This window comes from Haliotis cracherodii, unplaced genomic scaffold (assembly GCF_022045235.1).
Source record: "Haliotis cracherodii isolate W230 unplaced genomic scaffold, xgHalCrac1.p SCAF_6, whole genome shotgun sequence".
Classification (NCBI taxonomy): Eukaryota; Metazoa; Mollusca; class Gastropoda; order Lepetellida; family Haliotidae; genus Haliotis; species Haliotis cracherodii.
In genome coordinates, this window is record NW_027266319.1 from 56191377 (window position 1) to 56207077 (window position 15701).

At 40.1% G+C, this 15701-nt stretch overlaps 1 protein-coding gene across 1 annotated transcript in view; it reads right to left on the reverse strand.

The window, feature by feature from the left end:
* Positions 1-15229, reverse strand: part of LOC139444881 (serine/threonine-protein kinase Nek4-like) — a 41352-nt gene extending 26123 nt beyond the window's left edge. Inside the window, exons 1-9 of the mRNA XM_071225883.1 lie at positions 14701-15229; positions 12971-13237; positions 12136-12236; positions 11118-11214; positions 8783-8890; positions 6985-7142; positions 5370-5731; positions 4432-4616; positions 1889-2053 (exon numbers count right to left, since the gene is read on the reverse strand). Coding sequence (XP_071081984.1) covers positions 1889-2053; positions 4432-4616; positions 5370-5731; positions 6985-7142; positions 8783-8890; positions 11118-11214; positions 12136-12236; positions 12971-13237; positions 14701-14793 — 1536 coding nt within the window. The 5' untranslated portion in view covers positions 14794-15229. The remainder of the gene's footprint in view (positions 1-1888; positions 2054-4431; positions 4617-5369; positions 5732-6984; positions 7143-8782; positions 8891-11117; positions 11215-12135; positions 12237-12970; positions 13238-14700) is intronic.
* Positions 15230-15701: the final 472 nt, after the last annotated feature.

Below are 15701 nucleotides of genomic sequence, written 5' to 3' on the forward strand. Positions count from 1 at the left end.
TTCAACTGCTGTCAAACTCCGTCCAGAAGTGACAAAGGACATCTGAGATTAAATTTCAGTTGACAAACAGTATTTACCAAAACAGTATTTCAATTGTGGTGCACATTATTACTGTTATATCCAAATATATTTTTCTATGTATATTTTTAAAGGAACATTATTTTGTATGTTAGTTTGAGATTCACAATGTCCTAGCAGTGTATCATGTTGTCGTAAGGTATCTGGTCTTGATACTGATAGATGAGTACCACAATGTCTTTGACGAAATACCTTTTCTCGGGACCATCTTGTGTATATCATGGTAGAAAAGTAGTTAGTTTTGTTAAGCGTCTAGTTGCCAGGAGTCAACTAGGAAGCAGGGGAGTGTAAAGTAGCTATCAGACACGCACTTTTGCTTACATTATCTTCGGCAGTTTCCGACTGTGCTCGGAAATGTTTGTAAACATTCCTGATTAAGAAGTTATTTTATATGTCACATTAATGTAACCATATCCGTTAAAGATTTGTTTATTTCCTACAAGTTCAAAAATACGTATCTGGCCTTAGTTAATTACTGTGGGATATCCCAAAATGCTTTGCTTATCACTCCATCTCGCGCTCAGGCCAATTCCATTGTTTTAGCCAGCCAGCCGAGCACGTTGTTTCAACACAGAGCACATTGTTTTGGACCAGCACTAATTAGCTATTTTATCAATGAGTAAGTACACCCCTTTAGCTGATATATTGTTGTTTTATGCTATAGAAGTACATTTGTCTGTGATGGTTTTAGTGGCAAAGTTTAATTTTGTAGAAACTGTGTTAAGTATCGAATTACCATCTTGTAGCAGCCACTGTACTATAGTCAGTATAGGAACGCCGTGGAGAGGCTGTTTCATTGCTTACACATATTTTCATCAGCATAGTAGTAGTAGAATTGTAACCTAGTCAACATTTCTTTTCTCAATGGTTGTGTGAGCACAAAGAAGTGCATACTATTTAAATTGTGTTATGAGATTAACAAATAAACTACGGGTTTTAGTTGTAGTGACTACTGTTATAGCTATCTATCCCATAAGCAGTTATCTCCCGTTGGTCATGCTGTACTGCATGAGACGCGAATTTCCCTTGTACTGTAATTATGCACTTCTACTCCATTGTTTTTCCTTTGTTCCGTTTTGTTTACGTTTCAATGCCACGTGCAAGCGAGGGACTTAAATAAGGCTCGAATCTCAGAGTGGTTTATAGAAGTAGGCATTGATAAGTTGTTAATTACTAAGACTGTAATTGAATGGAATTGTCAGTTTTGCATATTGTATTGTAGTTACGTCCTACTAGGCCTGGAAGCCCATTCCAGTCGTTTACAGATGTAACAGAGGTAGTTGGGGGTAAGTCTATAAACCTCAACGGGTACATTGTCATTTGTTTGTCGATACTTTCTTTATGTTAGTTACTTTGTAATTAGTTAGATTATTTAGTATATAAATTGTTATAAAGGTGTTCAGACCCACTGGATCTGTTATTTTACTGGAAGTTACTGTGAGTGCTATTGGTACATTTGACATTGTATGTAAAAGATACTTTCTACCATGCAGATGTTTATATTGTACTTTTATGCATTGTGTTCATTGAAAAGAACTACACTGTGTGTATTACGATGATGAAATATGAATGTATGATAACTGATACTTTCAGCCATATATGATTATTATATACATGTGTAATATGCAGATACGATACAGCATTATCATCTATGAAAGGCCATACATGATGTTACCAAGTATATTAAAAGTTTGTATATTTTTGTTTAGGTCTACCATCTTCAGTATTAATAAAATACATGGACCCAGAGAACGACTTTGTCCAGCTTTTACATATGTATCAGGAGAAGGTTTATCCAAGCATCACTCACACTGCTCCGGCTGCTGTTGCTATGGTTACTGGCTGCTGATCTGACACTGGCTGTGGAGTCGGATCTCTCTGGCTTGGACTCTGCTGATGACTTGTTAGTACTGTCCACTTTCCTTCGCAAGTAGCTTTCCTTCTTGGCCTTTTCTTTCTTTGGAGATTTCTTTGGCTGAAAATGGATGTACAATCACCTTTACAATTCCATCAGTCAAAGCGGTGACTCCAATATTCAGAGGACATCTACAGTATATCAGAGTGAGTGAATATTGCTTAACGCCGCATCAGCAATTTTGCAGCTATTCGCGGCGACACAGTATATCAGAGCTATCATCTTCATCTTTGAAGTTTTTGAAAGGCATTTAGATTGGTTGGTTGGTTGGTTGTTTAACGCCGCACTCAGCGATATTCCAGCTATATGACGGCGATCTGAAAATAATCGAGTCTGGACCAGACAATCCAGTGATTAATATCATGAGCATCGATCCACGCAATTGGGATCGATGACATGCATCAACAAAGTCAGCGAGCCTGACCACCCGATCCCGTTAGTCGCTTTTTACGACAAGCATAGTCGCCTTTTCTGCAAGCATGTGTTGCTGAAGACCTTTTCTACCCCGGATCTTCACGGGTATAAAGGCATTTAGAAGTGATGCACACAAGGAAGAGAATTTATGGATGTCAACTTCTTTATTATGAGTAACGCAATGTTTTGGAGTATATACTTACTCCTTCGTCCTGTGACTGAATGCTAGGATGCAGACAGCATATATAATCCAGTTTACCAGTGCAGGGTTCACTATTTGGGCTTCTGACATGGGCCCTTCATGTGAAAATTTTAAATATTCCAGAGGTACGCCCATACCGCACAATGTTAAAATGCCCCATTGTATTTGAAGATTTGGGCCTTTTTTAAATTTAGGGGCTAAGAGCACAAGGCCCCACAGTAGAATTATCCCTGTTTGTACAACACTGATAGTTATTGTTGTACTTGTTGATGGATGTTACTACATCATCTCCATGTTGATGTCGTATCGATTCTTTAAAAGGCATTTAGTGAGTGTGTGTGAGTATGGTTTTACGCCGCTTTTAGCAATATTCCAGCAATATCACGGCGGGGGACACCAGAAATGGGCTTCACACATTGTACCCATGTCGGGAATCGAACCTGGGTCTTCGGCGTGACGAGCGAACGCTTTAACCACTAGGCTACCCAACTGCAAAAGGCATTTAGAGGTGATACATATAAGGAAGAGAATTTATGGATGTCAACTTCTTTATTGTATGGGGCGGAAAATACATATTTGTTGTTCTTGCAGGTACATTTATATATGTTCTCTGCCCCATATCATTCATTCACCTGATGAAGGAGTAAGTACATACTCCGAAATGTTGTGTTCCTTACAATAAAGAAGTTGACATCCCTAAATTCTCTTCCTCCATCTTTGAATGTCTAAGGGACGATGGTGTCATGTGATTCAGATAACTGTGGTTGGTTGGTTTACGCCGCACTCAGTAATATTCCAGCTATATGACGGCAGTCTGTAAATAATCGAGTCTGGACCAGACAATCCAGTGATTGATATCATGAGCATCAATCCATGCAATTGGGATCAATGACATGCATCAACCAAGTCAGCGAGCCTGACCACCCGATCCCGTTAGTCGCTTTTTACGACAAGCATAGTCGCCTTTTACGGCAAGCATGTGTTGCTGAAGACCTATTCTACCCCGGATCTTCACGGGTCTCAGACAACTGTGAGATGACTACATCATATATATCCGTGTTATCGCCTACCTCTCTAACTGTCTGAAGGACAACAGTGCCATGTGACGGAGATATTCAGGGGATGTTAATCATCTTAATTGTATATCCGTGTTTTCACCTACCTGTTTGATCGAGGTATGATGGTGTCATCTGACTGAGCTAATAAGTGTTGTCACCTACCTCTTTGACTGTCTGGGGCGGTCGGATAGCCTAGTGGTTAAAGCGTTCGCTCGTCAAGCCGAAGACCCGGGTTCCATTCCCGACATGGGTACAATGTGTGAAGCCCATTTCTGGTATCCCCCGCCGTGATATTGCTGGAATATTGCTAAAAGCGGCGTAAAACCATACTCACTCACTCACTTTGACTGTCTGAGGTATGACAGAGTTTTGTGACTCAGATATCAAAGGATGTCTACAGTATATCAGTGTTATCACTACCTAGTAAGTACAAAGAAGATGTGTATGCCATATTATGACTTGTATTTGAAAAGAATATAAGACGAAGCATAGTATCTGATATTACAGTATTCATATGCCAGACATGTGCAATGGAATACAGACAGTTTCTTCAAATATTCTTGTGAATAACTTCCAGCTATGCATCAGTTAATTCACTGTAAAGATGACAGTTATCAAAGAGCCAAATTTGCGGCCGAAATTAAATAAATGCGCCAATGTCAAAATTCCGTCGCTAATAAGAGGGCTGCGACTGGCTGAGGTATGACAGTGTTTCGTGGCTCGGATAATCAGAGGATGTCTGCGATATCAGTTTTATCACCTACCTCTTTGACTGTCTTAGGTATGATGGTGTCATGTGACTCTGATGACCCTGATGATGAATGCATGCTGCGTTCCTCATGTTTCTCTCGGATGGGCTCGAGGTCAGGGCGACCTGCGTCAGAGGGTTTCCGACTGTGACTTGATTTCCTCTCAGCCACAACTGGAGCATCACCAGCGCCTCTGTCGTCTGAAGAGGCAGCAGAAAAAATAAATGTTTCATTTGTTTCAGCGGCACAGATAAGACAACAATCACTGAACAAAAGATGAAACTATTCTGTGATTTTGATAAGCACCATACGTCTTTAGTATCCCTCCTTGATATGAGAAACAAATGATCATAATGTGTCACCATGGTGCTCAGTTTTGCTCATGCTGACAATCATTGGTTTTCCTCACACGGACACAATTGCAGAACCTTGGAATGTGACATTTCTCCCATGTGAGTGAGTGAATATTGTCTTTCACCTCTCAGCACGATTACATCAATTTGTTTATTATTTATGATCAGGTGTGCCTTATTCAGTATCTCTACAAAATGAAATATATTAAACATTCAAGCATGAAATACTCATATCCCGCACTAATATGACATGTCCGATTGTGTGCATGGCAAGAAATATTGTACGTTTTTCAAGATCTGCTCGGGAAAAAGCACTCCCGCCATTTTCAGTCTAAATCTAAATTGTTGCAATTGAAACTTGAAGAATATATTTTTAAAATATCCCAAACTATCCAAAGCCAGCAGGTCACCACTAGACCTATTTATGTGCCAAGTTGGTTAAGATCAATGAGATAGCTCTCATGATTTTTTAGTTCTGCTCTGAAAATGAAACATGACAGACAGCACCCATTCCCATATCCCCATTCCACTTTGTGGAGGGGGTATAAGCATATCTTGCAAACATGACAAAGAATTATTCGAACGTCCATGATTACTAACATCCTGGTTCAGCTTCCACTGGTATGTTGACAGGTGGTCTACTGTCGATGTCCCTGGCTGCAGGAGGAACTCTACTGTCGACATTGTCCCTCTCTGCAGGTGGAGGTGCTCTACTGTAGACGTATTCCCTCGCAGCTGGGGCTGGCCTGCTGTCTGTGTTGTCCCTGACTGCAGGGGGCGGCCTGCTGTTGACATCCCGCGACACAAGGGAGGGAAGGTTGTTGTTGGAAGATGGCAGTGAGCGGCGAGACTCTGCAGATGCTGGCCGGCTGGAGGAGGCGGAGCTAGGCCTTGTACCGGAGGCAGAGCTAGGCCTTGTACCGGAGGCGGACGGAGGTCTCGAATTGGACGGGCGTCGACTACTGCAGATGGAATTATCAGTCCGAATTACCTGTTTAAGCACCTTTCCAAATGTTAATTCTGTTCAGTTTTGGAATTCAATTGCCTCATTTCAGATCTTTCATGTCTTCTAACAATCTCAACCCTTTTCGGCTTCAGTGAAGTGTAAAATATAAATAAAGGACATAGACAGCACTATAGATTCCTATCATTGTTTTGTATCATTGCAAAATGAAAAATATCAACTTTTATTGATGAAATGAAAAATGAGTAAAATTCACCCAAGAAGTCAGGTCATATCATCTACAAAATGCAATCTCTTGTGTGGAATCTTGTTTCAAAAATTACATCCTCCGAATCGTCAATGTCTAAGGATAGCAATGGTGGTAGTAAAACGTACTAAAGACTAATTGTGGGTCATGGTCGGTATAAATGGTTGAAAACCAGAGAGACTAAGGATATTGGAGAATAGCCTGATTGAATATTAATGATAAATTTGAAGTTGAAATGGAGAAATCACTCCAATCTGTTGATTCTAGAAGTGGAGCGAGTTGAGTTTAACGCCGCTTTTAACAGTATTCCAGTTATATCGCGGTGTGTCAGCTTAATGTGGGAGGAAAGCCTGAAGTGATGCAGGTGTCGGATGTTTACCACTTCGGTGAAACCCACGAGCACGGGTATGGTGCTGACAAACCTAGAAACATAATCGGGGCGAACCGGGATCCGAACCCACAATCAGAGGTTTCAGGCGTGCCCAAGGGGCGCAACTCTGCACAGTGACTGGGCCACCCGTAACCCCTCTAGAAGTGGAACACGCCTTTGGGGCTTGTTGATTGAGCTTCTGGAAACAACAGATTGGAGTGAATTCTGTAATGGAAAAAATACTCGAATCTGTTGGTTCTGGAAGTAGAGTAAACGGGCCCCGAGAGAAGTCACTCGAATCTCTTGATTCTACTCTGACCATGTTATGTTTTGTTTTGTCTCTATAAGTATAGAACAAGGACTAATAGTTGTGTTAGTTTTACATGCATAAAACGCACGTTCAGAATGGCCATTGAATTCCAGACTCAGAATCAACTCCAACAACAAAAGCATGCTGTCATCCTAATGGTTTACGCCTTGAAAATTCACTTCAAATCTACCATAAGATGCTGAGATTCATCCTGAACATCATTGAGGGTCACATCTTGTAATCAGTTAATAACTGCTTCAAGCAAACAAAGGAAAGCACAATTATTTCTGTTCAGGAAACTCCGCAAAGCAGCACTGTGTCTACCTTTTCTTTGTGTCTTCTAAAAATATTGCAATATTCTTCTTAATGTAGGGATCCCTGAGTATCCTGTTAACACTGGGCCTCTTGTCCGGATCCTGGTGCAGCATCAGTTTAATCAGTGAGGTCAGCTCGGTGCAGTACTGTTTTGGCATGGCTGGCATCTATAAAAACAGGATACGCGTCAAGCGAGGAATGAATTGCAAGTGGCCTTGTCAACAATATTTTGTCTGTTATTTGTTGGTGTCCTCGTTAGATAAAATACTCCTCCTCTGCTATGTTTGGGATTATAAACCTTCTAGAATAAGTGTGGTAAGATACACAGTCGTCACAGCTGTATAACTTACTCCATAATCCTCACAGCTGTATGACATACTCCATAATCCCCACAGCTGTATAACTTACTCCATAATCCCCACAGCTGTATGACATACTCCATAATCCTCACAGCTGTATAACTTACTCCATAATCCTCACAGCTGTATGACATACTCCATAATCCCCACAGCTGTATAACTTACTCCATAATCCCCACAGCTGTATGACATACTCCATAATCCTCACAGCTGTATAACTTACTCCATAACCTCACAGCTGTATGACATACTCCATAATCCTCACAGCTGTATAACTTACTCCATAATCCCCACAGCTGTATGACATACTCCATAATCCCCACAGCTGTATAACTTACTCCATAATCCCCACAGCTGTATAACTTACTCCATAATCCTCTCAGCTGTATGACATACTCCATAATCCTCACAGCTGTATAACATACTCCATAATCCCCAAAGCTGTATGACATACTCCATAATCCCCAAAGCTGTATGACATACTCCATAATCCCTACAGCAGTAGGACATACTCCACAATACTCACAGCAGTGGGACATACTCCCTAATCCCCAAAGCTGTATGGCATACTCCATAATCCCCAAAGCTGTAGGACATACTCCATAATCCTCACAGCAGTAGGACATACTCCATAAACCCCAAAGCTGTATGACAAACTCCATAATCCCCAAAGCTGTATGACATACTCCATAATCCCTACAGTAGTAGGACATCCTCCACAATACTCACAGCAGTAGGACATACTCCATAATCCCCAAAGCTGTATGACATACTCCATAATCCCCAAAGCTGTATGGCATACTCCATAATCCCCACAGCAGTAGGACATACTCCATAATCCCCAAAGCTGTATGACATACTCCATAATCCCTACAGCAGTAGGACATACTCCACAATACTCACAGCAGTAGGACATACTCCATATTCTTAAAAGCTGTATTACTTACTCCATAATCCCCACAGCTGTATAACATACCCTATAATCCCCACAGCTGTATAACATACCCTATAATCCCCACAGCTGTATAACATACCCTATAATCCTCACATCTGTATAACATTATCTATAATGCCCACAGCTGTACAACAAACTCCATAAATTTCTACAGAAGAACTTTCTACATAATCCCCACTGGAGAAACTTACGACATAATCCCCACAGGAGGATAACTTAGTCCAGAACACAATAATCCCCACAGGACTTTAACCTGAATATTTCCTCAAAGTTCTCAGGAGTATAACATATCTCTGCCCTTCCCTTAGACCTACTCCCCAAAATTGTATTTCAGCATAATGTTTGGCGGAACTATGACCAGCTTTTCTTACTAGACAGGAAAAAATACTACTCGGGCTTCGCACCAGTGGCTCAAGTCACAGATTGGGATAACATATCTATCGCTATGTTCACCGGTATAACATTCCCATCTGGATGTGCCAGCCCTACTAACCTTGCCTCGCAGTATCTTGTATACCAGGGAGTTCATGTCCTTGGCATTGAAGGCGTGTTTCAGAGTGGCCATCTCGTACACACAGCAGCCTAGGGCCCACACATCAGACTGAAGCCACAAAACAACATTCGGTTACCGATGAGGCAAGATGAAATGGGGGTTAACGTGGGGGTTAAGATTACTGCAGTGTATAGCAACTTAGTGCACGTTTGCATGTACTTGTCTGGACATACCGTATTTGACGTAATAAGCACCCCACTCTAATAAGCATCCACGGCAACATTTGCTAATATATTGGCTGGTGAACAATCCCAATTAGCACCCCTTCCACCCCTTCCAATTGATCAATATATCTGTCGTACATAAACATTTCAGATTGTCAGCATAAACCACGAAATTTATCGTTCAACTCTGTTTTTTCCCCCCAAACAATATTCCAATAAGAGCCCCCTATTCCTAATCTTGAGAGCACCCTGGGCGCTTATAACGTTGAATACGGTACTCTGGTTTTTGAGTGCTTGATGACTGAGATACCGTGCCGCAGTTTAATATGTATACACAGCTCAGACACAGAATGCCGACTCCGAGCAGACCACTCCTTGTTTTATTCCCTAATGCCGAGCGCCAGGCAGGGTAACAACAAGTACCATCTTCTAACCTCTTTTGGTATGACGCGGCAAGGGATAGAACCACTGACCTTCCACTTTCAGATCAGACACTCTATACTTTAGAAAATGGATGCGGCCATGCTACATGGAAGAAATGGATTGAAAATGGAAAAGTACTTCTTTACATGCCTTAGCAATTCTCATTTTTCCACTTAGAAACTTGGAGGTGATGCGCTATTCAAAGAATTTGTTAATAAGTTTCGTAGAATTTATCTCATATGCTGATAACTCTGGGGAAAACAGGTTACTGAAATGTCAACAAAAATATGGGATAAAGATTGAGTTAGTGAATATTGTTTTACACTTCAGTCAGCAATGTCTATCACAGTGGGCTGTACAGCTTCGTGTCTGGACCAGACAAACCAGGGGTTGCTAGTCTCAAGATTATCAGGGTATGGCGTCACTCAAACAGTCTGATCATATACATACATGTTGTGACCCCATTTCAGTTTTCTCAGCTTCACATTTATTATCCTATCTCCCAACCCTGTAAGTCCAGAGAATTACAGTGTTAGAAATTGGCACTAGTCCTGTAGCCCTTGACAAACTGCCCAATAATTAAGGTACTATGAAGACTAGTAGAAATTTGCCCTTTTTAGGCATGTTAAGGGTTTTGCTATATGTTATCATTATAAGGTGAGTGAGTGAGTTGGGTTTAACGCCGCTTTTAACAGTATTCCAGTTATATCGCGGCGTGTCAGCTTAATGTGGGAGGAAAGCCCAAAGTGATGCAGGTCTCAGACATTTACCACTTCGGTGAAACCCACGAGCACGGGTATGGTGCTGACAAACCTAGAAACATAATCGGGGTGAACTGGGATTCGAACCCACAATCACATAGGTTTCTGGCGTGCCCAAGGGATGCAACTCTGCACAGTGAATGGCAGCGCCTTAGACGACTGGGCCACCCGTGCCCCCTATCATTATAAGGACTAGTGGACGAAAACTGTTAGTTTCTACCACTGAATTACCTAGGCCTGCTAGACCAATATTCAAAACAAATGTCAGTAAATATTGGAATTATCAATTTCCCGACTGTTATATACAGAAGAACACAGATTCGAACATGGATAGACTCAACAAACAGATACAACACACTGTTACAAATTCCCAATTTATGTAAATTATCATGAAATGTACATAACCTACTCTCTACAGCAAACAGCGAACTGATATTTGTTCCCCGAAAAGCCCAAATACCAAATCACACACAGTGTCAATAAGTGTCACTGACAATTTACTAAACTCGATCAGTGGTGTATCAACAAAATCGGTTGTGATGAATAAACTTGCTTCATGTTAATCTTTATCCGTAATCGGACTAATCTTGTCTGTAAAATACACATTCAACTAGTAAATATTGCAATGGCGGATCTTTTCGAGAAAAAAGGATATAACGAACGTTTATAACGGAATAATTTCTCATTTCCTTTGTAAATAATGTGGTTTGTTATATCCATGTTCTACTGTAGTGATAATTAATGTTATGTTGTACTGCTCACATGTATTTCAATTTGCACAAACTAATTATTTCCCCAAAATGCTTGGCAAGGGCACTTCATTGCAATTCTGGATAAATCCCGAAGTCTGTGTTAAAGTATGGGAGATACGATCGTCTTAGCACTAAGATCACTTGGTGGAAGGTGGCCGTGCTGTGCTGGAATTACCTTGTGGTTATAGGGTTTATTGGAAAACAGCTCAGGACTCATATAGTAGGGCGTTCCTATCAGCGTTGTCGCCATATCATTTGAACTATCTAGCACTCTGAAAAACAAGCAAAACAATATTAACAAACCAAAAAATACTGAATTAGATATCTGTTTGCCTGTTGTTAAACGATGCTAACAGCAATATTCAAGCTATATCATGTATATGACAGCAACTGTAAAATGTTCATGTAATCAAGTATTGACCACAAACAATGAAGGACTTTTGGAGTTCTTTTGTAATGTAACATGTATAAATTCGGTGGCAGCAGTGGTGGGTGGTGTTGGTTGAAACATACACTGAATAAGCATGACGGGAAAGGTTTGTTTGTTTGTTGTTTAATGCATCACTCAGTAATATTCCAGCTATATGACGGTGCACTGTATATAATTGAGTCTGGACCAGACAATCCAGTGATTGACATTATGATCATCGATACAGGTAATTGGGATACGATGACATGCATCAACCATGTCGTCAAGTCTGACCACCTGATCCCGTGAGTCGCCTCTTACGAAATGCATGGGTTGGTGAAGACCTTAATCTCTACCCGGATCTTCACGAGTTGGCAAGGAAGGTAACATTTTGGGCTAATGTCATTTGGGTCCAAAAGTACCTGATTTTCAATGGGGTGGGGAAGGCTTGAAAGGATCAGCAACATTCCATCTAAATGTAAATCATCAAGTCTGGATCAGACAATCCAGTGATTGACATCATGAGCAACGATCCACAGCATTTGGAAACAATGAAATGCAATCAACCAAGTTGGAGCCTGGCTGAGCAATCCATGTCGCCTTGAAGGACAAGCATAGGTTGCTGGGGACCTATATTCTTACACGGAATCCCTAGGGGGAGACCCGCGTAGGTTGAACCCCTTAAAACCATCCCTGGACGTAATGTGCTCAAGACATTGAGCCCTCGGCCTGTTGAATATCTTTAAGGCTGGTATCTCAATCACTCAACCATATCAATACTAACCTTGCTATACCAAGATCTCCTACTTTGATTATTTTACTCTTGGTTAAGAATATATTCTGTGTCTTCAGATCTCTGTGGAGTATATTCCTTTCATGCATATACTGAAAACATAAACACACAGTTTGTAGTTGGTATGGTGAGGGATATATCATGATAATAGAGAGGTGTAATGATACGGTGGGGTCGTGATATATGTATCCCGATACTATGGGTGCAGTATGATTTGTATCCTGATACAGTATTTTTATTTCATAAGTTAATATTCTTTGTTTCTGCAGGTACCAATGAAAACCCTGAATCATTTATTTTAAATTTCAGAGATTGGAAAAGCAATGTTGTGGGGCAGAACCATATAGGCTAGTGGGCTCTGTGAATAGGAGTGAAATGATACATCGATGCACCGGTGCATCGTCGGTTGTCATGAGACGATGCTATGCATATGTTTCTTCTGTAATGATACAAGACGATACACTTTGCTAAAATAAACTACTTATTACTCGCTTAATCATGTTAATGGCACCCAACATTTTCGTCAGTCAAATATCCCGAAATGTATTCTTATTAGGGTCTCAAGTTCACAACTAAAAATAGCTGGTCCGAACATGTGTCTACAGATAGCATTACCTTTTGAACCTGCTCTGAACAGCTGAACAGTGCTGAATTATTAATAGCCAAGAAGCCTGACCACCTGATCCATTTTGTTGCCTCTTACAACCACCTGGGGACCTATTCTACATAATTCTAACCAGGAATCCCCATGGGTCGGATGTCAACTTGAAAGAAAGTTCTCTGACAATAGAACTTCCGTGTTGCAGTAAAAGAAAAGAAACCTTACCTGCATCGCCATAGCTATCTGTACAAACCACTCCACCACTTGTCTTTCATCAAGAAGCACACATTTCTGTTCTTTAAGTTTTGTGTAGAGGTCACCTCCTTCACAATATTGCATAGCAATGTACAAATATCCTTCTCGTGTTTCAAACGAATCTTTGTATGACACGATGTTTGGATGTTTCAGTTTGGAGAGAAGCTTTGCTTCTTGTTCGGCAGACGTCCTCTCTCTTTTGGACGCCCGTGACAAGTTCATTTTCTTCAACACATACTGAAAGAAGATAATAAGCTATGTACTTCTGATCATTATGAACAGCGGTAGAAATTGGCACTAGTCCTATAGTGCTTGCCAAATTGCCTAATAGTTAAGGTATCACAATGACAAGTAGAAATTTGCCATTTTTAAGGGTTTTGCTATATGTTATCATTAGGACTAGTAGACAAAAAATGTTAGTTTCTATCGCTGATGAATGAGACAAAAACATAGGTGCATGAATTATGCTGACATAATTTAAAACAATCCTTAGATTTTAGATCAAAAGGCGTTGGAGACATGTACTTTGCTGGTCACTCGCTAAGATAACTACCCACAGCATCCATTGTTACATTGAATAGGGGCAAGACCCTCTTCGTGTTTGGCCCCCTTCGTGTTTGACCCCCTACTTAACTCTTTCATGCTTAAAGTATACTTCCATACATATGACAAACAACAGATGTAATTCCATGCCATCTTTTATCATGTGTTTAATTTATGTGTTCAGTGGCTTTGAGCACCTATTGATGCAGGATTAGAAATTGGCACTTGTCCTGTAGTCCTTGCCAAACTTCCCAATAGTTAAGGTATCATAAGGACTAGTAGAAAATTGCCATTTTTAAGGGTTTTGCTGTATATTATCATTATAAGGACTAGTGGACCAAAAATGTTAGTTTCTACCGCTGTTGGTGGATATTAGGCGCCATATAAATTCATTCTCATGATTATTATTATCATTATTATTAATAATAATAAATATACATGATATTGGGACCGGCAAAAGGCAAACTGTATCTACTTGTACATATATTTTACAGTGATTACATAGTCGTATTAATTTGAAAAAAGGGGTTGAAATGGCTATCAAGCAAATATTCTTTAAGAAGAATCTTTGTATAATTATGATTTACTGATAAAGAACTACACGCTTGTAAAACATAACATTGTTAATCATATCACACTGTATATTTCAAATAACAAAATGTAACCATGCACATAAAATAAAAGATGATTTACTGTGTACAATAATCTGTACAAGTAGGCCCTACCTCCTGGGAAATAAAACATTGTGAAAATAAACAAAAGTTCAAACTTCCAAAACAAGGATACATTTACACATAAACATGATAAACTGGGCATTAACCTTTCAAACACAATGATTGTTTGTTTTAACACCGCACTGAGCATAATTCCAGCTATATGACGGCAGTCTGTAATAATTGAGTCTGGACCAGATAATCCAGTGACTGACATCATGAGCATCAATCCACACAACTGGGATACGATGACATGCATCAACCATCAACCAAGTCAGCAAGCCTGACCACCCGATCCTGTTAGTCGCCTCTTATGACAAGCATAGTCGTCTCTTACGGGAAGCATTGGTAGCTGAGGACCTATCCTAACCCAGATCTTCACAGATAAAGCATAATGACTGAGACAAAAGGAAAACATGGAAAAGAAAAGTCAATAATCCGTACCTGTTTTCGGTCTTTCCTGTGACGAACCAGCCACACCTCTCCATAACTTCCTTTACCAACAACCTTCATCTTATCAAACTCATCAAGTGACATTTTGGCCTCTTAGTTGTTTTTCTAGTTATCAAATGCTTCTTATAAACACCACAATATAAACATTACTTAAGAATTTACTAATGTCTTTCCATTTTATGTTTTGAGTATATGGTGTTCATGACAGCTGTATACAACCTAAGACAAATATCAGTCATACGATATTCAGAGGATTTCTCAATCCATAAGACTCCAGGCAACACATGACAACTTACGACCATTGTATAAATATTTGGCAAGTAGACAAGATACTAAAATTTAGTTTACGAGATCTTAACATGATGATGTCATCGGTTTCTGGTAAAATCCTCCCGTTCCGTTGAATTATTTCCCGATTACATGCAAACTAGATAAAAATGAGACTGCGAACACTGGCATTTTCTTCAAACTGACACTTGTCTACGAACATATCGCTTGTTGCCAGTGATGCTTTTCTGAAATATGGACACTCGCTGTGCATGTTGGGATATGTTGTAATACAAACGAGACTTTATTCACGAAGGAGTGCTCAAAGGGAGTTAACTCTTCTCAACAGGTACTCGTCACACCTGGGCGAATAGCGGGTCACTGGGCATCTGAATAGCCAACAGTAATTAGCATGCATTCACAATGAACCTAATTAACTAGATTGAACAGCTTTACGTAACCAGTAATGAAATACGGTTCATAAGATGGCGGTTAATTACGTCAGGGAATATAAAGAAGGCAATATCACCTGTCCCAGATGTAACAGCCAGTACTTCAATACTTAATGAATATTGGCTATTTATTTGCTTTTTAATGTTCATTGACAAGTTCACCTCTATGTGATACGTGCCTTGATTTTAGAAGAAAAAAAATGTATATACCGAAAGACGGCTAAATGTATAGATTCAACATATTCAAACAAGTAATGTTTCAAGTTGATCTAG